This window comes from Copadichromis virginalis, linkage group LG8 (assembly GCF_057382275.1).
Source record: "Copadichromis virginalis isolate Kocher_CV1m ecotype Utaka linkage group LG8, C_Virginalis_male_GT1.1, whole genome shotgun sequence".
NCBI classification, from domain to species: Eukaryota; Metazoa; Chordata; class Actinopteri; order Cichliformes; family Cichlidae; genus Copadichromis; species Copadichromis virginalis.
The window spans coordinates 14,303,766-14,324,342 of record NC_140625.1 but is presented as its reverse complement, the minus strand read 5'-3'; the positions used below and the strand labels follow the sequence as shown (position 1 = coordinate 14,324,342).

At 40.5% G+C, this 20,577-nt stretch overlaps 3 protein-coding genes and 1 pseudogene across 4 annotated transcripts; 2 read left to right on the top strand and 2 right to left on the bottom strand.

Annotated features, from left to right (window-relative positions):
* The first annotated feature begins 879 nt into the window (after positions 1 to 879).
* LOC146702958 (V-type proton ATPase 16 kDa proteolipid subunit c-like) lies at positions 880 to 8,861 on the top strand. Its single transcript, XM_085466032.1, has 3 exons — positions 880 to 1,177; positions 5,740 to 5,923; positions 7,390 to 8,861. Exons 1-3 carry the CDS (start codon positions 1,102 to 1,104, stop codon positions 7,595 to 7,597), a joined length of 468 nt encoding a protein of 155 aa, XP_085322158.1. The 5' UTR covers positions 880 to 1,101; the 3' UTR covers positions 7,598 to 8,861.
* On the bottom strand, positions 7,547 to 12,598 carry LOC146702957 (cytosolic Fe-S cluster assembly factor nubp2-like). The gene is made up of 7 exons (XM_085466031.1): positions 12,458 to 12,598; positions 11,912 to 12,027; positions 10,840 to 11,038; positions 10,411 to 10,565; positions 10,058 to 10,168; positions 9,781 to 9,850; positions 7,547 to 9,350 (listed from the first exon to the last, which is right to left on the bottom strand). Exons 1-7 carry the CDS (start codon positions 12,471 to 12,473, stop codon positions 9,211 to 9,213), a joined length of 807 nt encoding a protein of 268 aa, XP_085322157.1. The 5' UTR covers positions 12,474 to 12,598; the 3' UTR covers positions 7,547 to 9,210.
* Positions 12,599 to 13,298: 700 nt separating this feature from the next.
* LOC146702956 (V-type proton ATPase 16 kDa proteolipid subunit c pseudogene) lies at positions 13,299 to 16,497 on the top strand (annotated as a pseudogene). Its single transcript, XR_014922109.1, has 2 exons — positions 13,299 to 13,546; positions 15,028 to 16,497. The product of XR_014922109.1 is annotated as a V-type proton ATPase 16 kDa proteolipid subunit c pseudogene (transcript).
* On the bottom strand, positions 15,567 to 20,109 carry nubp2 (nucleotide binding protein 2 (MinD homolog, E. coli)). Its single transcript, XM_085466030.1, has 7 exons — positions 19,968 to 20,109; positions 19,422 to 19,537; positions 18,338 to 18,536; positions 17,909 to 18,063; positions 17,556 to 17,666; positions 17,280 to 17,349; positions 15,567 to 16,849 (listed from the first exon to the last, which is right to left on the bottom strand). Exons 1-7 carry the CDS (start codon positions 19,981 to 19,983, stop codon positions 16,710 to 16,712), a joined length of 807 nt encoding a protein of 268 aa, XP_085322156.1. The 5' UTR covers positions 19,984 to 20,109; the 3' UTR covers positions 15,567 to 16,709.
* Between the last annotated feature and the right edge of the window lie 468 nt (positions 20,110 to 20,577).

Below are 20,577 nucleotides of genomic sequence, written 5' to 3'. Positions count from 1 at the left end.
TCAATGAGTGTTCAGTCAAGGACCAGAAAAAGAGAAAACAGAAATGAAAGTCATTTCATTCATAGTGACCGTTTTGCTACCAGCATCACCACACACACAAACACACACACCATCCCCATCTCCAAATGTTCTGTTCTTGTTTTATACCCCTGATTTACTAAGATACTGGCCAGTTAAAGTGATCGAAAGGAAGGAGGCCTGTGGTCCTTGTGGAGAAATGGCATCACGAGACAGTAGCACTGGGGGAGGGGGCCTGCATGTAGTGCTGACTTGACTAGGCAATGCAGAGTGAGCAGGGTAAGAGGAATAGATGGGAGAAGAGGAGGAGGCATGGGGACTGCACAAGCTTTCTCTGAGTCACACATGCAGACATTCTTCATCTCTAACTCGGGGTGCGAGCTCTCATGACCCCTTCCTCTTTCTTAATCTCAGTGAAATGGGGATTCTCCAACTGTTATGTGGTACATTGCTGCATATCACACCTGACTGCAAACCACCTTCCACTAAATGGCCCTAGCCCGGGTGCAAGGTGTAGAAAATAATAAATAAGATATCTATTGCTTTCACCCATCATTTCGTCCTCATTCTTCAGAAGGGTGAATTAAATGTAGATATCAAAGGGAAAGCCTGCAGCGGAGCATACCAAAGTGAAGCACAATAGGGGTGACCTTTAAAATAAAAGGTGAAAAGAAAGAACAAAAACGCTGTTTTTGCTCAGACTACGTCATTAAAACATCGCTTTAAACCCGTACATTTTCTTTCGTAAACAGTCTGTGTCGAACAGTAAATCATTAACCTTTTTTTTTTTACTGCGCCCCCCTCTCACCCTGTCAGTGATAGGTTTTGTCCGTACGACCAGTCAGGTGATATTTTCCGCTTCGCCATTTTGTACTGCTGCGCCGGGTATTTATCGCAGGAGTCGTGACTGTTTCGTTTACACTGTTAGGTTAGGCGACAAGAAGGTTCCTTAGTATAGTCGCTTCAGCATTTCAATTCCGTGGCCTTCGACAGGTTTCGTGAAGTGCGCTTTTTGACACACCAGATATAATTAATTTTGTATATTTAGTTTATTTTTTTTTATACCGTAAAACGTGAGAAAGAATGTCGTCTTCCGAAGGCCCCGAGTACGCCCCGTTCTTCTCAGCGATGGGTGCCTCTGCGGCGATGGTGTTCAGCGGTAATTATAAAAGGATTATATTTCATATATCAATTATTATTTAACCAGTGGTGCAGTTTTCTTTTGCAGCTTAATCCTTTTTGTGTGTGTGTGTGCATGTGTCCCAACGCGGCGATCTCAGCCATAGTACTTCTTTCCGAGCTAAGTGTGAGGGCCGTCCGCTATCGTGGCAAAGCTAATCTCGAGCAGTCGTTTATTTAGACTTCGCTGGTGCAGCCAGTGATTGTTGGCGTGTTCCCAACTTGCTAATTTTTAGTTTGTATTTCTTTGTGAATACAATTGTCACAGCTAGCCTTCCCGCTTCATCATGAGACTGCGAGGACTAGTCAAAGCTAGTTGACTAGCTGATGACGACTACAAAAGTTAGCTCTGGCGTTAGCCTGTTTTGTCTAAAGCAAAAGGCACGAGAGAGGAAGGGATGCGAACATATACGATCGTGCCAATACTCTATTCAAATAAAGTAGTATTATGAGACTGAGTTGTAATATGGTTCACTCGTAACACAGCCTTTTGTTAGGGTGCTTCTTTTAGGCATGTTGGGTTGATTGCCACTTTCCTCTAAAATGCCACCCTGCTGCATTAAGGCTACAAGGGTGTTGAGTAATAAGTTGGCGGAGTTGTATTAAGAAAGGACGCAATTTTAGAAAGTGAAACTCGTAAAGCTCGAGTTTTTTCGCTCTACATAAACGGTTTGAGTTTTGTTTGTAGCGTGTTATCGAAATTACTGGTTGGTTGAAAACCTCTTTCTTACAACTGAGCACTGGAAACCAGGATCAGCTGGTTAACTTCCTTATTGGTGTAAGGAATGACACAAGATCACATGATTATCACATGATGAGCCTTCTGACTCGGAAATGCCATCTGGGTATTTATCTTCTTACACGTTAACTTCAGGATGTTAAAGTTAAGAAGTCAGCAGGGAATTGTTTTAAATATCAAGTCATTGTTAACTAGTTTCAACAGGACTGGTTTCAGGGCTTTAAGATGGAAAGTGGGAAGTAATATAAAAAGTGAACTTTGATACCTGCTTGTTTTTTTATTACAGGTCACGATTGTTTTATGGACTATTTCCTAATTTAATACTTCTCTTCCTTTAATTTGGTGTAATGGCAGTAATGTTTTTCCACACTTCAAAAATAATTTCACATTGACAAAGTTTACAATCATGCTGCAACAGTTAAACCACCAAGCCACTAATTGACCAATTTACAGAGTTGTAACTCCAGGCATGAGGGAGCTCTGTCATATTTATCTTGTTGATACCTTTTTTTCAAGACATCACAAGATCTGTGAAAAATTGGCATTTTCAGACCTCATCATGAGATTTCATGAGCTGCAGCAATTCAGATTCAAATATGATATAGTGAGTGCAAGTAATAAGTAATAATGCCCAGCGATTAATCATGTGTTATATGTAATTGCCCCATGTTAGAATACTTATTATTATTTTTAAGTCTGTGATGGTGAAAGAGTAACAAGTGGGACACTGCAGAGAAGAAAGGGGGCTCGTGCTTGCATGAAAATGGGGACTTTTTATGAATCGAGCTTCAGCTTTGAGCAGTCTAATTGTTCTGTGGTTTCATTAACAGGAATTGTTGCCTGTGCTTCTGTGACATCAATCACTGCAGTGTACATGAGCGCTAAAATAGTGGCTGCCATTTAAGTTTATTCTCAACATGTCGTACTTTAAGGGGTTGGCTAAAGATTCTTACAATAGAATATTTTAAAATGTTTGAACGTATCTGCTGAAATAAGTGGATGCCTTGGTTTTTAATAACGGCACTTGGCGTCCTGCTGTCACATGCTGTGAGTTGCAGCAGTGGTGTCAGGTGATAATGAATTGTTTTAGTGATCTTTAGCTAAGAACAGGTGATACACTCAGGGTGTTACAATCTGTGGGACAAGTAGCACTTCTCCTGTGGCAGCATTCTTTCTGTTTCTCCTCCTTCATGAATCACCACAGCACCTTTTCTCTCTGCAGAACCAATAAAAATAAAATGTAGATTTATATCCTGATTGACAAACCTACTGATTGTGGGGTTGATGCATGTTCATTGCTTGAAAAACTGCTTCTCTCGCGCTGCAGTAAATTTTCGATTTCCTGCAAAGCTTATTTTTCTTTTTTCTGCCTAATCATTTTTAGAAAGTGATTTTTAGTTACTTGACCTTTAATTAACATTTGCGTTATTTCTCTGTCTTCCGTGTTGAGAGATGATTGGTGATGGCACATATAGGTTCTAGACATCCCCCTCAAGCTTCTGATGCAATATATCGGTCAGGGCAAGTCTTAGTTTTCACAACCAGCATCTTTTCCTTTCCACGTTGCAGCTAGAAGTCCTGTTTTCTAAGACTGGTTAACGGTTTTCGAATGAAGAAATTGCAGTTTCATGTTGAATTTCTTTTCTTTCCTCAAAACCAGTGCTTCCTCATTTATCTGCATTCATGGCAGACGGATGGGCTGTCTGCTGCGTAGGCATTTCGCATGCAAGATCATCTCTAGCTGCAGGCACCTCCTGCTCTGACAGAATAAGACGTCATAAGGGCATCCCATACATAAAATATTCTGTGGGTGGAAAGGAGGAAAAGCTCTTTACCTACGCTGCGGGGATTAGGATTAAAATCCAGAGGTTTTTCTTCCACACCACTGTAGAAACCATTCTGCCACACATCAAACTTTTAATCATCAGGACAGAATAAGAATGTTTATCAGCGCTCACCTGTCACGCTTGAGTAAGGCCTAATAGACCAAGAAAGAATAGTCGAGGGATTATATTACTGACTGTAATGTATTACACTCACTGATGATGGACGGCTGAATTTTTCTAAACTTTTGAATAGACGAAGGCTGAAGTGTGTTAGCATATTGCCCTGTAGTCATTTGGTTTATCAATATAATAGTTTTCTTTTGGGGAAAATGCTTTAAACATCGCTGCTGTCTCAATCAGTTTTTATATTGAAGCACTTCGGTCAGTGTCACGTCTAATTTAAAGCATTTACACCCCCGGCTGAAAGTTTGGCACCTCCAAAGTCAAAACTCTTTTTCTCACTTCTTTTGGTTCTTGCAATTCTCACAAAAAACAATGCCCAGTCATACAAAGACACATCTGAGTAGATGAGCAGGAGTGATTTAACCTCTAGTGATATCATCAGTCTGATGTTAAATCAATATTAGTAGTGAGGGGGGTGTGGGCTGGCTGCCATGTGCACATTTGTGGATTGGCCTGAATCTCCTTCCTGTCTGTCTCTAGATCTGTTTGCCAGATATCCTCGCAGCTAGTTTTATTTAAACTGACCAGAAAGCCATCTCTCCAGGCTCTACACAGTGCTCGGGCTGTGTTTACCAGGCTGTCTCCAAGGATGATCTCACAAGAGACTTTTCAGATTTAATCATCATCTGCGTGTTGGCTACAGAGAGCCAAGAAAATGACATTGTCAGGGCATTGGTTTTTACACCACTGATATGACAAGGTCAGCTTAAGATCATAGTGGCCTCATAAATGAGAGGTTACAGATTTACACTTTTTTTTTTTTTTTTTTTTTTTTTCCCCGTATTCTCAAATATTTTGTTACATGGGATTTGCCAGCTTGGTAACAAAATTTGAGTGCAAAGGCTGTATTGAGCAATATTGTTGAATTTGTGAAAACTGAAAATTTCCCAATAAAAATGTGAATGTGTTTATAGCCAAAATGGTGGCCCATACAGAATGTAAGCAGTGTGTGGTCAGAGCTTTGAGCTGTTTGCTTTGAAGTGAATGAACAGGTTTGCATTAATGTGCACACACCTTTGACAGAGGAAACCTTGTCAAACCAGCCTCTCTGATTCTCGACCCTCTTTCAGCCTTTTGTTTGTATATTGAGAAATGAGCCACATTGACCTTTTTTTGTCAGGCAGAATTATGACTTGTTGTTAATGGATGTCTTTTCTTCTATATTTGTTTATACTATGCTTTTCTAATTTCGAAACGGGCAACTATTGATTTTTCTTTTACTCTGCTCCTGCCGTCAGACTTGATTGTGTGTGACGCAGACGGTGCCTTTGTAAGTCACAGATCAGCAGAGCTAAATTCGCTGGTGAAGCTTTTTGTTCTCTACGTCCCCCATTACTTTACAGCCTGACAGGCTAAAGATGTTACACAGCAGATGTTGCAGGGTTGTGAATAAATATGTATTCACACTGCAGTTTTGTGTGTGTACTGAAGCCCAAAGTTCTTCAGAGTGTGATATATACAGCTCTGCAGCCTAATTCTGAAATAACATTGGTTGAATGAGAATACATATTTAATTGTCTAAATCTGTATTTGTAGAAAATGTTTTCATTGGTTTCAATTTGAAGGGGAAAATTTCCCAAGTAGAGCCATGTTGGATTTTTAAAGGGAACAGAAACTAACAGCTGTGTCGTTGCTCCATCTCCTGTTTCGCTTCTGCTTCATTATTCAGCTCTGCCTTCTGGGTTCAGTCATCTGTCTACCAGCCCATTGTGACCTGTGCATTGTAGTTTATGTGCTCTAGTTTGCTGTGTTTTTATTTATCTAACTTGTTATCATTTCTGTCATTCCTTACAGCCTTGGGAGCAGCCTATGGCACAGCCAAGAGCGGTACAGGTATTGCTGCCATGTCTGTGATGAGGCCAGAGCTCATCATGAAGTCAATCATCCCTGTGGTCATGGCGGGTATCATAGCCATTTACGGCCTGGTAGTAGCAGTGCTGATTGCCAACAACACTGCAGAGAAGCAGTCTCTTTACAAGTGAGTTCGCCTGACAAATTATTTTCTATAGATGCACAATTTGCAATTTTTCTTTTTCTTTCTGAAAGACTGACCGTCCAGTTCTGCTTTTAGACAATTTGGATTTCATTGTGTGTACTCTAATTTGGAATATTCAATCATTAAAGGACGTTCTCTCAATCTCGCTCAAAATAATGAGTTCTGGGATGGTGAACAGGGCAAAGAAAAAGTGTCAAGTCCCTCATTATCTAAGGCCAAGTCACACAAGTATAAAGATGAGATATATGTATAAAAATATATAAAATTTCAATCAGTTGGTAAGCAATTGCTGGCAGGCACTAGGTGAAAAAGGCCATTTGCACCAAAAACCACCTTATGATTGCTTTGGTTGCTGCATTTTCCAATAATTTCATGAACAACTCAGACTTCTCTGCAAACGGTTGCCAACCAGGAGCCAAGTGGTGGTAAAACTTGAACAAGTGCAGACGTTTTTGGTTTCTTTCACACTTTTCAGCCTTACTACCACTTGGAAAGTAGTTGGTTTGGAGAGAAGTCAGCCTCTTCCATCTGAACCTTGGGCAACCACGACAACCTGCTAGCAACCAAATCAATCACAAGCAAGTTTTCAGTCCAGCACTGTAAGCCTGTTTCACCTATCACCAGCCAGCAGTCATTCGCTGGCAGGTCGGATATCACATTTTTCCGTAGCAACCTGTTTCACGGTCGCCAATCTGTTGCGGGGATAACTGATCAAGACGGACAATTATTCACACTCCATATTTATTATAAATATTAAGAAATATTTGTTCCAAACATCCTTGATTTCTATCTTAATTCATTTATTCTGTGTAATGCCTGACAGTATGGGCAGTGTGCAGTATGGCCATATACAGGGAGCTTTACCAGAAAAAGTAATAAGCTATTGAAACTGCTTTTTTTTTTTTTTTTTTTTTAAAGAAGTAAAAGTGTTGTGGGGTTTTTTACGCACTTCACTGAGTAACGCACATGGTTTGTTTGTTTGTTTTTGTTACTACACAATGGAAAGGTATAATGATCTGGAGATGAACACCACATGATCTACTTTGTTTTTTTTTTTTTTTGTTTTTTTTAAATTTCAGAATGACTTTTACTCAGTATCATCAGACTTTTAGCTGCTCTGAGTGTTTGCCTGGGCTATCGAGTCCCTTGCTATAAGGAAAGTCTGTTAATTGAAAAAATGGGGAATGAGTCATACTGTTGAACTGAGATTCAACAGTATGACTCAGTAACTGGGGGGAAGAATCAAATGAACATGTTGGTGATTGAATAAAATGTTGCATTGGTTACAGCTTGTAAAAGAAATATCAGCTTTTCGGGTCACTAGACTTGTATCGAAGGACAGGCTGTGATTAGTCACATTAGTCTTGAAGATGCTCTGATTTGTGTCAACTTCAAAGGTTAAAGCAACATCTTTGTGCTAACCACTGTCTGTGTCTCTCTCTGTGCAGGAGTTTCCTCCAACTCGGAGCTGGGCTGAGTGTGGGCCTCAGCGGACTGGCAGCAGGTTTTGCGATCGGCATTGTCGGCGACGCGGGCGTGAGGGGCACAGCTCAGCAGCCAAGGCTTTTCGTGGGCATGATCCTCATTTTGATTTTTGCTGAGGTCTTGGGTCTCTATGGGCTCATTGTTGCTCTAATCCTCTCAACAAAAGGTTAAAAAGAGAGAGGAACGGGTTTGGGCGGGGGATTTTGGCACGCAAGATGAAAGAAGTGATGCAGGAGGGGTAAAAATAAATTAAAATGGCTCCATAAATATGGTCTTATCTCAACAATGTGTACAGTCGTCCCAATTTGATAGTCAACTTGTAAATGCGCAATGTAGTGATTTGTCTGTCTTGTGTGTGGGTGTGTGCGTGTGTTTAAAAACAACTGTATGATGAAGATTCCTTTTCTCCCTCCACTTATTTCAGGCTTTGAGGCCAGCTTGGCCTCTGGTCTTAGAGAGCTGACCAAAGGGCCGTACAGCTTTTCTTTTTTTCCCTCTCCTCCCATATCAGCCTGGGAGTTGACACAGTTTCTGCATTAATCTTGAGGATCTATTTGTAAAAAGAAATGTGTATGGACTAAAAAAAAATTTTTTTTTTCTTTTTCCACTGATTTTATTTATAAGAAATTGTTCTTTGAACTGTTTAATGCAGCAAAAGTCTCTTAATTCCCCAGGATATATACATATATAAATATATAGACATATAAATATCTATATAGATAGATTTAATGCACTGTGGGTTAATCGTGATAAGTGGTTGGAATTCCTCTGGACGTAATTCTTGGTTTAATAATTAAGATTGCCTTTAGTATGTTGCTGGTGGAGTGGGAGTTTTATGTGTAGCTGTATTCTAATCATTGCGAACATTCTCAAACTTCAGTGTTTTTCCTGTAGTACTGCTGTTTGCATTAAAAGTGTGTGTGCCCTGTGTTGGGGTCTCACAAGTGTAATTTCCACATTTCATCTCCTCTCCATCTTATTCACCTGCCCCCTTCTCCTCCCCTCATCCGTGGATGTACTTCATCTCTTCCACATTCCAGCCGTAAGAATCCTGCATGGGTTTTAGTGTTTTGTTGCTGTTGGAATATGAACCTGAAGCACAGGCTGGTTTCAGAAGATTATGATCCAGATCAAGAATCAAGACTTATGATATCAGATTTAAATAATATCATTGCAAAAAATGAGGGTTAAATTGTGTTTGGGAGATGTGTTGTAGGATGTAACAGGGAGATTAGTATGCAAAATTCGACCTAGTTTCCTACATGGACTTGACCAATTTGATCTGGAGTCTTGTTTTCTGAAAATGGTACTGCTGCTGACGCATTTTACCGAAGCACCAATCGACAAACCTGTATTGTCACTGGTATTGAATTTATCCTGATGTGTCGACGTGAATGTTTTCACAATTGAATTAAAGATTCCAACTTAGATTTGACTTGCGTCCAAACACACAGACTGTAGAGTTTTCAGTACTCCATATTTTATTGTCGTTTAAAGCCTCTCTTGGGCAGCACAGCTTACCATCGTATTACAGACCAACATACAAAGAAAGGTCAGCTGAGTTGTTAACAGTAGTTATCTTTGTTTTGTTCTGCGCTCAGAGCCGACAATCTTCAAACCACAACAAGTGCAGCTTCAGCAGACCTATGCACAAAGTCTGCTGTGCAGCAGAGATAACGGACACTACCAGCATGATCAGTAAATGGTTACATAAGGCTGGAACTAAACAAAGGAAGTCAACACTTCTCATGTAGTTTTCACAGCACAACTATGCAAAATCTGTCTCAGTCAGTTTGTAGGCTGTTGAGCAAAGTCTGACAAATACTGCTAATGGCACTGAAGGTGGCACTGTCAGGAAATGACTGTGTGAAGTCTCTGCCCTCCTCTATACTGGCGCTGAGAAGAGGATCCAATGGCACACAACCTGAAATGAGTGAAAAGAGATGACTGATCCCACATGAGGTTAACTCTTAATACACATCCCAGCATCCTCTGTTAGTAGTGCAACTCAAATTAGTCATTGATGAAATGTGCTATAGTTTTGTGTGCTGGCTAAAGCTGGCGACTCAATGCCACTGGTGAGCTGATCGATCTGCATTATTGATTTTCACACAAAGTGGTTATGCAGTCAGGAGAAATTATTGAATTATCTATTCATCTGAGTGACACCTACTGATCAGTTATGCATCATTCTTTTGAACAAAGTGTCTGCATAGACTTTAAGCAGCATGGAAGTGATGGAAAAACCCCAGAATCATGACTGGTGGGTCAGGAGTGACACTTCCTGCTAGTGTACTGAGATACCTTGTGGCTGCATGCTAGCATTACAAGTAATTCACTGCTGTGACTCTCACCTAGAAACACAGACCCAGTCGTTTTGGCCAACTCTTCACCACCACCCTTTGAGAATACATTGCTGCACTCCTTAAAAAAAAAACGAAAAAGGTAATGATTAAAATAAAATCAGGTTATTCTAAATGGAGAACCAAAGAACGGAGATAAGACTAGAAGAGTGCTAAATAAACATAGTTTGGTGAGTAAATAACTGAGGACATATTAAAAGGAGCACAGTGTCTGATAAGTTGTATATTTCAGTAGAACAAATAAACAGCAGCATAAAGGCTCACTCACAGAGCAGTGTGGACAAACAAATCCACTCATGTTCTCTACGATCCCCAGGATCCGTACACCTGTCTTCTTGCAGAAGGTGATCTCTCTTCTCACATCACCTGTAGATACTGCCTGTAAGAAAATACATGACCAACTTACTTTGAGTGTCATTCATAAAAGAGTGTTTTTATTAGCATGCATTAGGTGGTCCAGCAGTTCTGTCTGTAATAATGACCCCAATAAAAGGAATATATGACAACATATTTTGGTCTTTGCAGAAAATACTACACAAGAGAGGTGCAGTGATGGCCAGTGTTCTTATTTACCTTACTATACAAAACGTGTGTTTTTTCTTGCCTCATTCTGATATGTACCTGAGGGGTGGTGACCAAAATGGCTCCATCCACTCTGTGCTTCTTAAGGTTTTCCAGTACGGACAAATGCTCATCTGATGTCCCGGGCGGTGTGTCCACCAGCAGCACATCCAGCTCTCCCCAAGCTACATCTGACACAAACTGACCAATCAAAGCTGTGGGTAAAGCACATGCAGACATGGATAGGATGAATGGTAGAACAAACTTGAGCTCAACAGCAAAGTCTTCAAACACTGGGCTGGTGATGCAAACAGTCACATTGCACAATTACTTAAACTTAGTACTGTGAATGCACACAGGGTTGGAGATTCTTGGGAAGCACAGGGTGCTTGTTTGTGGTGCTCTTCAAGACCTCAAAGGATGTCTTGAAGAGCACCTTCACAGGTCTTGTACAGTTCAAGCCTTTCAGATTAGTAGTCTAGCAGATACCGTTTTTCTTGGGACCCCTCCACACCACAGCTTCATCTGGGTCCTCCAATAGAAAGCCAATAGACATAAGGGCCAAGCTCTTCTGGGTGTCAGTGTATACCGGCACCCAACCCGAGTCACACTGGTGCACGTCGGGCTGGCCCATACTCAGCATACGAGGAATGCTTGGCCCACAGAGGTCAACGTCGAGGATGCCAACCTGATTAAACCAGAAGTTCCTGAATGAGCTTCCCATTTGTATGAACATAGTCAGGCATAGCAAAACAAAACAGTAACACTGATGGGTGATTTCTCCATTTAAAAAAAAATAATGAATCCAATTAAGCATTATAATGTGTTGTAATATAACAGCATGGTGGTAGGGCTGTTCGATGTAACGATACAAAAACATATGTCGTTTCATTTTATGCTATCCTTTGTTTCGTGGTGTCGCAAAATAAACTGTTTACGGTAATATTTTTTCATGTTTTGATGGTCACTGTAGTGGCTTTATTAAAGTTCTCTCTTTCTCTTATATTTAATATAACCACACTATGGACGGACAAGCCCCTGTTTTTATGCGTTGTGGTTAGCAACAATGACGGTAACACCATCGCGTGTCCGCTTGTTTATCTTCCACATAAACCTTTCACAATAAAGCTCAAGATCCTGTTGAGACTTTTCAAAATAAACTGAATCACGTGAAAGAGCAGATTATTTACGGATGAGAAGTAAAAAAGAGCCGCCAGGTGCTAAAAAATAAACCTTAGACTCAAACGTTAGAACAGGCTTTTCCCCACAGCACTCCGTGTAATAAACACTCACAAAGAAAACGGTGGCTGTTACAACTTGTGTCTAAAAATGTATAGTTTCATGCATCGGTTAAAACACTGGACTCCAGCTACATGACGCGCAGCTGGAAACACTTCCCGCAAGATGGAGCTGCCCGAGATTCACAGAATTTACAGAAAATGTTACATTTTTGTGATTTATATCGTTATCGGGACGATAGATGTCTTATATCGGGATATGAGATTTTGGTCATATCGCACAGCCCTACATGGTGGCATATCTTGACATGAACTAAGCTCACCTTCTTCCCAGCATGCTTCAGGGCCAGCGCCAGCTCTGTGGTGATGGTGCTCTTTCCCACTCCTCCTTTCCCTGACAGAACCAACACAACGTGTCGGACCTGGCCCAAGTTTCCATCTGATTTAAAAAGCAGAAAAAAACTAATAAATTAAGGCTTTATTAGTTTAAATTTAAACAAGCTATGAGACACTCTACCTAATCTGGAAATAGGTTTTAGATAGTGCGGAGGGCACGAGCCCAGTTCACAAGTTCAGCATCAAGTTACTGTCGTTACAGTGCACAGTAACTATATAATTATACATGTTTATTACAAACTTCACTTTTCTAAGGCGATGAAGGCCTTTTACTGAGTATTGAACGACACGGTGGTTAATCCTTAGCAAACGACAGTCAAACATAATCTGAAACGGTCAGTTAGCTTCTGGTAGTTAATTGGCTAAATTAACCGTCAACTACCGTCTCCTAGCATGACAATACACAAAATATATGATAATTAAAAACTGCAGGTATTTGCGAATACTTTTGTTCGCCGGTAACTTCGACTTACCATTAATTTCTTCCATATTTTGGATATCAAATATGCGCACAAAACATGAGGGATCAACTTCCGATATAGTCACGCAGCACCTATCCAATCATACAATACATCCTACATCCAAGTCCCGCCTTTCTTTAAACACAACCAATAGGTTTCTGAAGGGTAGTGCGCTGCATTCAAGAGCGAAGCAAACGTTCAAAAACACAGAGTAAACACGCCCTTGACTGCATGACAATGGTGATCATTATTTTAATCTGGGTCGAAATCTAGAGTCCTACCACGCCAATTTTTTTTAATCTTTGGTTGAGACTGTTATCTGACCAGAAAGCAACAGTTTTAATTAAATGTCGTGTTTAAAATACTTTACTTCCTTTGACTACGATGACCTGGATGACTGAGAACCTTCACAGACACTTTACTTCTGTGTAAACGCTTTTTGGAGAAAAGCAGAAAAAAAATGCTTTTATTAACGTTGCTGTTGACTGGGAACACAAAAACAAACCACAGAGCAACTTGTTGGGACGGATGAATATGGTTTATAGTTTTTGGGGTTATAAGACTTTATTACGAGAGGAGTGCCAAGCCCATTTTAGAGAAATTTCGGAGTGACGCACAACACCCATGCCCATGGATTTGATTTTCCTCTCTAGCGTTCTCTCTTTTTCTTAAATGGATCGTATTGAAGATGTGTTTTCACAATTCGTCTTTCCATTTAAAACACAAAACTTCGCCTGAATTGGACGTGCACACATTTTCAGCCTTTTTTTCTTTGTTTTTTGTAGACATACAGTGTGGGGAAAAATCTTAAATAGGAATGTGACGGGGGGCGGGGGGGTAGATTATGTAGTTTATGTGCTCTAGTTTGCTGTGTTTTTATTTATCTAACTCGTTATCATTTCTGTCATTCCTTACAGCCTTGGGAGCAGCCTATGGCACAGCCAAGAGCGGTACAGGTATTGCTGCCATGTCTGTGATGAGGCCAGAGCTCATCATGAAGTCAATCATCCCTGTGGTCATGGCGGGTATCATAGCCATTTACGGCCTGGTAGTAGCAGTGCTGATTGCCAACAACACTGCAGAGAAGCAGTCTCTTTACAAGTGAGTTCGCCTGACAAATTATTTTCTATAGATGCACAATTTGCAATTTTTCTTTTTCTTTCTGAAAGACTGACCGTCCAGTTCTGCTTTTAGACAATTTGGATTTCATTGTGTGTACTCTAATTTGGAATATTCAATCATTAAAGGACGTTCTTCCAATCTCGCTCAAAATAATGAGTTCTGGGATGGTGAACAGGGCAAAGAAAAAGTGTCAAGTCCCTCATTATCTAAGGCCAAGTCACACAAGTATAAAGACGAGATATATGTATAAAAATATATAAAATTTCAATCAGTTGGTAAGCAATTGCTGGCAGGCACTAGGTGAAAAAGGCCATTTGCACCAAAAACCACCTTATGATTGCTTTGGTTGCTGCATTTTCCAATAATTTCATGAACAACTCAGACTTCTCTGCAAACAGTTGCCAACCAGGAGCCAAGTGGTGGTAAAACTTGAACAAGTGCAGACGTTTTTGGTTTCTTTCACACTTTTCAGCCTTACTACCACTTGGAAAGTAGTTGGTTTGGAGAGAAGTCAGCCTCTTCCATCTGAACCTTGGGCAACCACGACAACCTGCTAGCAACCAAATCAATCACAAGCAAGTTTTCAGTCCAGCACTGTAAGCCTGTTTCACCTATCACCAGCCAGCAGTCATTCGCTGGCAGGTCGGATATCACATTTTTCCGTAGCAACCTGTTTCACGGTCGCCAATCTGTTGCGGGGATAACTGATCAAGACGGACAATTATTCACACTCCATATTTATTATAAATATTAAGAAATATTTGTTCCAAACATCCTTGATTTCTATCTTAATTCATTTATTCTGTGTAATGCCTGACAGTATGGGCAGTGTGCAGTATGGCCATATACAGGGAGCTTTACCAGAAAAAGTAATAAGCTATTGAAACTGCTTTTTTTTTTTTTTTTTTTTTAAAGAAGTAAAAGTGTTGTGGGGTTTTTTACGCACTTCACTGAGTAACGCACATGATTTGTTTGTTTTTTTTGTTTGTTTGTTTTTGTTACTACACAATGGAAAGGTATAATGATCTGGAGATGAACACCACATGATCTACTTTGTTTTTTTTTTTGTTTTTGTTTTTTTTAAATTTCAGAATGACTTTTACTCAGTATCATCAGACTTTTAGCTGCTCTGAGTGTTTGCCTGGGCTATCGAGTCCCTTGCTATAAGGAAAGTCTGTTAATTGAAAAAATGGGGAATGAGTCATACTGTTGAACTGAGATTCAACAGTATGACTCAGTAACTGGGGGGAAGAATCAAATGAACATGTTGGTGATTGAATAAAATGTTGCATTGGTTACAGCTTGTAAAAGAAATATCAGCTTTTCGGGTCACTAGACTTGTATCGAAGGACAGGCTGTGATTAGTCACATTAGTCTTGAAGATGCTCTGATTTGTGTCAACTTCAAAGGTTAAAGCAACATCTTTGTGCTAACCACTGTCTGTGTCTCTCTCTGTGCAGGAGTTTCCTCCAACTCGGAGCTGGGCTGAGTGTGGGCCTCAGCGGACTGGCAGCAGGTTTTGCGATCGGCATTGTCGGCGACGCGGGCGTGAGGGGCACAGCTCAGCAGCCAAGGCTTTTCGTGGGCATGATCCTCATTTTGATTTTTGCTGAGGTCTTGGGTCTCTATGGGCTCATTGTTGCTCTAATCCTCTCAACAAAAGGTTAAAAAGAGAGAGGAACGGGTTTGGGCGGGGGATTTTGGCACGCAAGATGAAAGAAGTGATGCAGGAGGGGTAAAAATAAATTAAAATGGCTCCATAAATATGGTCTTATCTCAACAATGTGTACAGTCGTCCCAATTTGATAGTCAACTTGTAAATGCGCAATGTAGTGATTTGTCTGTCTTGTGTGTGGGTGTGTGCGTGTGTTTAAAAACAACTGTATGATGAAGATTCCTTTTCTCCCTCCACTTATTTCAGGCTTTGAGGCCAGCTTGGCCTCTGGTCTTAGAGAGCTGACCAAAGGGCCGTACAGCTTTTCTTTTTTTCCCTCTCCTCCCATATCAGCCTGGGAGTTGACACAGTTTCTGCATTAATCTTGAGGATCTATTTGTAAAAAGAAATGTGTATGGACTAAAAAAAATTTTTTTTTCTTTTTCCACTGATTTTATTTATAAGAAATTGTTCTTTGAACTGTTTAATGCAGCAAAAGTCTCTTAATTCCCCAGGATATATACATATATAAATATATAGACATATAAATATCTATATAGATAGATTTAATGCACTGTGGGTTAATCGTGATAAGTGGTTGGAATTCCTCTGGACGTAATTCTTGGTTTAATAATTAAGATTGCCTTTAGTATGTTGCTGGTGGAGTGGGAGTTTTATGTGTAGCTGTATTCTAATCATTGCGAACATTCTCAAACTTCAGTGTTTTTCCTGTAGTACTGCTGTTTGCATTAAAAGTGTGTGTGCCCTGTGTTGGGGTCTCACAAGTGTAATTTCCACATTTCATCTCCTCTCCATCTTATTCACCTGCCCCCTTCTCCTCCCCTCATCCGTGGATGTACTTCATCTCTTCCACATTCCAGCCGTAAGAATCCTGCATGGGTTTTAGTGTTTTGTTGCTGTTGGAATATGAACCTGAAGCACAGGCTGGTTTCAGAAGATTATGATCCAGATCAAGAATCAAGACTTATGATATCAGATTTAAATAATATCATTGCAAAAAATGAGGGTTAAATTGTGTTTGGGAGATGTGTTGTAGGATGTAACAGGGAGATTAGTATGCAAAATTCGACCTAGTTTCCTACATGGACTTGACCAATTTGATCTGGAGTCTTGTTTTCTGAAAATGGTACTGCTGCTGACGCATTTTACCGAAGCACCAATCGACAAACCTGTATTGTCACTGGTATTGAATTTATCCTGATGTGTCGACGTGAATGTTTTCACAATTGAATTAAAGATTCCAACTTAGATTTGACTTGCGTCCAAACACACAGACTGTAGCGTTTTCAGTACTCCATATTTTATTGTCGTTTAAAGCCTCTCTTGGGCAGCACAGCTTACCATCGTATTACAGACCAACATACAAAGAAAGGTCAGCTGAGTTGTTAACAGTAGTTATCTGGAACTAAACAAAGGAAGTCAACACTTCTCATGTAGTTTTCACAGCACAACTATGCAAAATCTGTCTCAGTCAGTTTGTAGGCTGTTGAGCAAAGTCTGACAAATACTGCTAATGGCACTGAAGGTGGCACTGTCAGGAAATGACTGTGTGAAGTCTCTGCCCTCCTCTATACTGGCGCTGAGAAGAGGATCCAATGGCACACAACCTGAAATGAGTGAAAAGAGATGACTGATCCCACATGAGGTTAACTCTTAATACACATCCCAGCATCCTCTGTTAGTAGTGCAACTCAAATTAGTCATTGATGAAATGTGCTATAGTTTTGTGTGCTGGCTAAAGCTGGCGACTCAATGCCACTGGTGAGCTGATCGATCTGCATTATTGATTTTCACACAAAGTGGTTATGCAGTCAGGAGAAATTATTGAATTATCTATTCATCTGAGTGACACCTACTGATCAGTTATGCATCATTCTTTTGAACAAAGTGTCTGCATAGACTTTAAGCAGCATGGAAGTGATGGAAAACCCCCAGAATCATGACTGGTGGGTCAGGAGTGACACTTCCTGCTAGTGTACTGAGATACCTTGTGGCTGCATGCTAGCATTACAAGTAATTCACTGCTGTGACTCTCACCTAGAAACACAGACCCAGTCGTTTTGGCCAACTCTTCACCACCACCCTTTGAGAATACATTGCTGCACTCCTTAAAAAAAAACGAAAAAGGTAATGATTAAAATAAAATCAGGTTATTCTAAATGGAGAACCAAAGAACGGAGATAAGACTAGAAGAGTGCTAAATAAACATAGTTTGGTGAGTAAATAACTGAGGACATATTAAAAGGAGCACAGTGTCTGATAAGTTGTATATTTCAGTAGAACAAATAAACAGCAGCATAAAGGCTCACTCACAGAGCAGTGTGGACAAACAAATCCACTCATGTTCTCTACGATCCCCAGGATCCGTACACCTGTCTTCTTGCAGAAGGTGATCTCTCTTCTCACATCACCTGTAGATACTGCCTGTAAGAAAATACATGACCAACTTACTTTGAGTGTCATTCATAAAAGAGTGTTTTTATTAGCATGCATTAGGTGGTCCAGCAGTTCTGTCTGTAATAATGACCCCAATAAAAGGAATATATGACAACATATTTTGGTCTTTGCAGAAAATACTACACAAGAGAGGTGCAGTGATGGCCAGTGTTCTTATTTACCTTACTATACAAAACGTGTGTTTTTTCTTGCCTCATTCTGATATGTACCTGAGGGGTGGTGACCAAAATGGCTCCATCCACTCTGTGCTTCTTAAGGTTTTCCAGTACGGCCAAATGCTCATCTGATGTCCCGGGCGGTGTGTCCACCAGCAGCACATCCAGCTCTCCCCAAGCTACATCTGACACAAACTGACCAATCAAAGCTGTGGGTAAAGCACATGCAGACATGGATAGGATGAATGGTAGAACAAACTTGAGCTCAACAGCAAAGTCTTCAAACACTGGGCTGGTGATGCAAACAGTCACATTGCACAATTACTTAAACTTAGTACTGTGAATGCACACAGGGTTGGAGATTCTTGGGAAGCACAGGGTGCTTGTTTGTGGTGCTCTTCAAGACCTCAAAGGATGTCTTGAAGAGCACCTTCACAGGTCTTGTACAGTTCAAGCCTTTCAGATTAGTAGTCTAGCAGATACCGTTTTTCTTGGGACCCCTCCACACCACAGCTTCATCTGGGTCCTCCAATAGAAAGCCAATAGACATAAGGGCCAAGCTCTTCTGGGTGTCAGTGTATACCGGCACCCAACCCGAGTCACACTGGTGCACGTCGGGCCGGCCCATACTCAGCATACGAGGAATGCTTGGCCCACAGAGGTCAACGTCGAGGATGCCAACCTGATTAAACCAGAAGTTCCTGAATGAGCTTCCCATTTGTATGAACATAGTCAGGCATAGCAAAACAAAACAGTAACACTGATGGGTGATTTCCCCATTTAAAAAAAATAATGAATCCAATTAAGCATTATAATGTGTTGTAATATAACAGCATGGTGGTAGGGCTGTTCGATGTAACGATATCGGATGACGATATAAAAACATATGTCGTTTCATTTTATGCTATCCTTTGTTTCGTAGTGTCGCAAAATAAACTGTTTACGGTAATATTTTTTCATGTTTTGATGGTCACTGTAGTGGCTTTATTAAAGTTCTCTCTTTCTCTTATATTTAATATAACCACACTATGGACGGACAAGCCCCTGTTTTTATGCGTTGTGGTTAGCAACAATGACGGTAACACCATCGCGTGTCCGCTTGTTTATCTTCCACATAAACCTTTCACAATAAAGCTCAAGATCCTGTTGAGACTTTTCAAAATAAACTGAATCACGTGAAAGAGCAGATTATTTACGGATGAGAAGTAAAAAAGAGCCGCCGGGTGCTAAAAAATAAACCTTAGACTCAAACGTTAGAACAGGCTTTTCCCCACAGCACTCCGTGTAATAAACACTCACAAAGAAAACGGTGGCTGTTACAACTTGTGTCTAAAAATGTATAGTTTCATGCATCGGTTAAAACACTGGACTCCAGCTACATGACGCGCAGCTGGAAACACTTCCCGCAAGATGGAGCTGCCCGAGATTCACAGAATTTACAGAAAATGTTACATTTTTGTGATTTATATCGTTATCGGGACGATAGATGTCTTATATCGGGATATGAGATTTTGGTCATATCGCACAGCCCTACATGGTGGCATATCTTGACATGAACTAAGCTCACCTTCTTCCCAGCATGCTTCAGGGCCAGCGCCAGCTCTGTGGTGATGGTGCTCTTTCCCACTCCTCCTTTCCCTGACAGAACCAACACAACGTGTCGGACCTGGCCCAAGTTTCCATCTGATTTAAAAAGCAGAAAAAAACTAATAAATTAAGGCTTTATTAGTTTAAATTTAAACAAGCAATGAGACACTCTACCTAATCTGGAAATAGGTTTTAGATAGTGCGGAGGGCACGAGCCCAGTTCACAAGTTCAGCATCAAGTTACTGTCGTTACAGTGCACAGTAACTATATAATTATACATGTTTATTACAAACTTCACTTTTCTAAGGCGATGAAGGCCTTTTACTGAGTATTGAACGACACGGTGGTTAATCCTTAGCAAACGACAGTCAAACATAATCTGAAACGGTCAGTTAGCTTCTGGTAGTTAATTGGCTAAATTAACCGTCAACTACCGTCTCCTAGCATGACAATACACAAAATATATGATAATTAAAAACTGCAGGTATCTGCGAATACTTTTGTTCGCCGGTAACTTCGACTTACCATTAATTTCTTCCATATTTTGGATATCAAATATGCGCACAGAACATGAGGGATCAACTTCCGATATAGTCACGCAGCACCTATCCAATCATACAATACATCCTACATCCAAGTCCCGCCTTTCTTTAAACACAACCAATAGGTTTCTGAAGGGTAGTGCGCTGCATTCAAGAGCGAAGCAAACGTTCAAAAACACAGAGTAAACACGCCCTTGACTGCATGACAATGGTGATCATTATTTTAATCTGGGTCGAAATCTAGAGTCCTACCACGCCAATTTTTTTAAATCTTTGGTTGAGACTGTTATCTGACCAGAAAGCAACAGTTTTAATTAAATGTCGTGTTTAAAATACTTTACTTCCTTTGACTACGATGACCTGGATGACTGAGAACCTTCACAGACACTTTACTTCTGTGTAAACGCTTTTTGGAGAAAAGCAGAAAAAAAAATGCTTTTATTAACGTTGCTGTTGACTGGGAACACAAAAACAAACCACAGAGCAACTTGTTGGGACGGATGAATATGGTTTATAGTTTTTGGGGTTATAAGACTTTATTACGAGAGGAGTGCCAAGCCCATTTTAGAGAAATTTCGGAGTGACGCACAACA

Coding starts and splice junctions, on each gene's coding strand:
- nubp2 (XM_085466030.1), bottom strand. Junction 17,350..17,555: donor TTGTTTGTCCACACTGCTCT/GTGAGTGAGCCT, acceptor TTTTTTTTTAAG/GAGTGCAGCAATGTATTCTC. Junction 16,850..17,279: donor GACTGGGTCTGTGTTTCTAG/GTGAGAGTCACA, acceptor CACTCATTTCAG/GTTGTGTGCCATTGGATCCT.
- LOC146702957 (XM_085466031.1), bottom strand. Junction 10,566..10,839: donor GAGGGGTCCCAAGAAAAACG/GTATCTGCTAGA, acceptor CTTTACCCACAG/CTTTGATTGGTCAGTTTGTG. Junction 9,351..9,780: donor GACTGGGTCTGTGTTTCTAG/GTGAGAGTCACA, acceptor CACTCATTTCAG/GTTGTGTGCCATTGGATCCT.
- LOC146702958 (XM_085466032.1), top strand. CDS start 1,102: ATGTCGTCTTCCGAAGGCCCCGAGTACGCCCCGTTCTTCTCAGCGATG. Junction 1,178..5,739: donor TGCGGCGATGGTGTTCAGCG/GTAATTATAAAA, acceptor CATTCCTTACAG/CCTTGGGAGCAGCCTATGGC. Junction 5,924..7,389: donor GAGAAGCAGTCTCTTTACAA/GTGAGTTCGCCT, acceptor CTCTCTGTGCAG/GAGTTTCCTCCAACTCGGAG.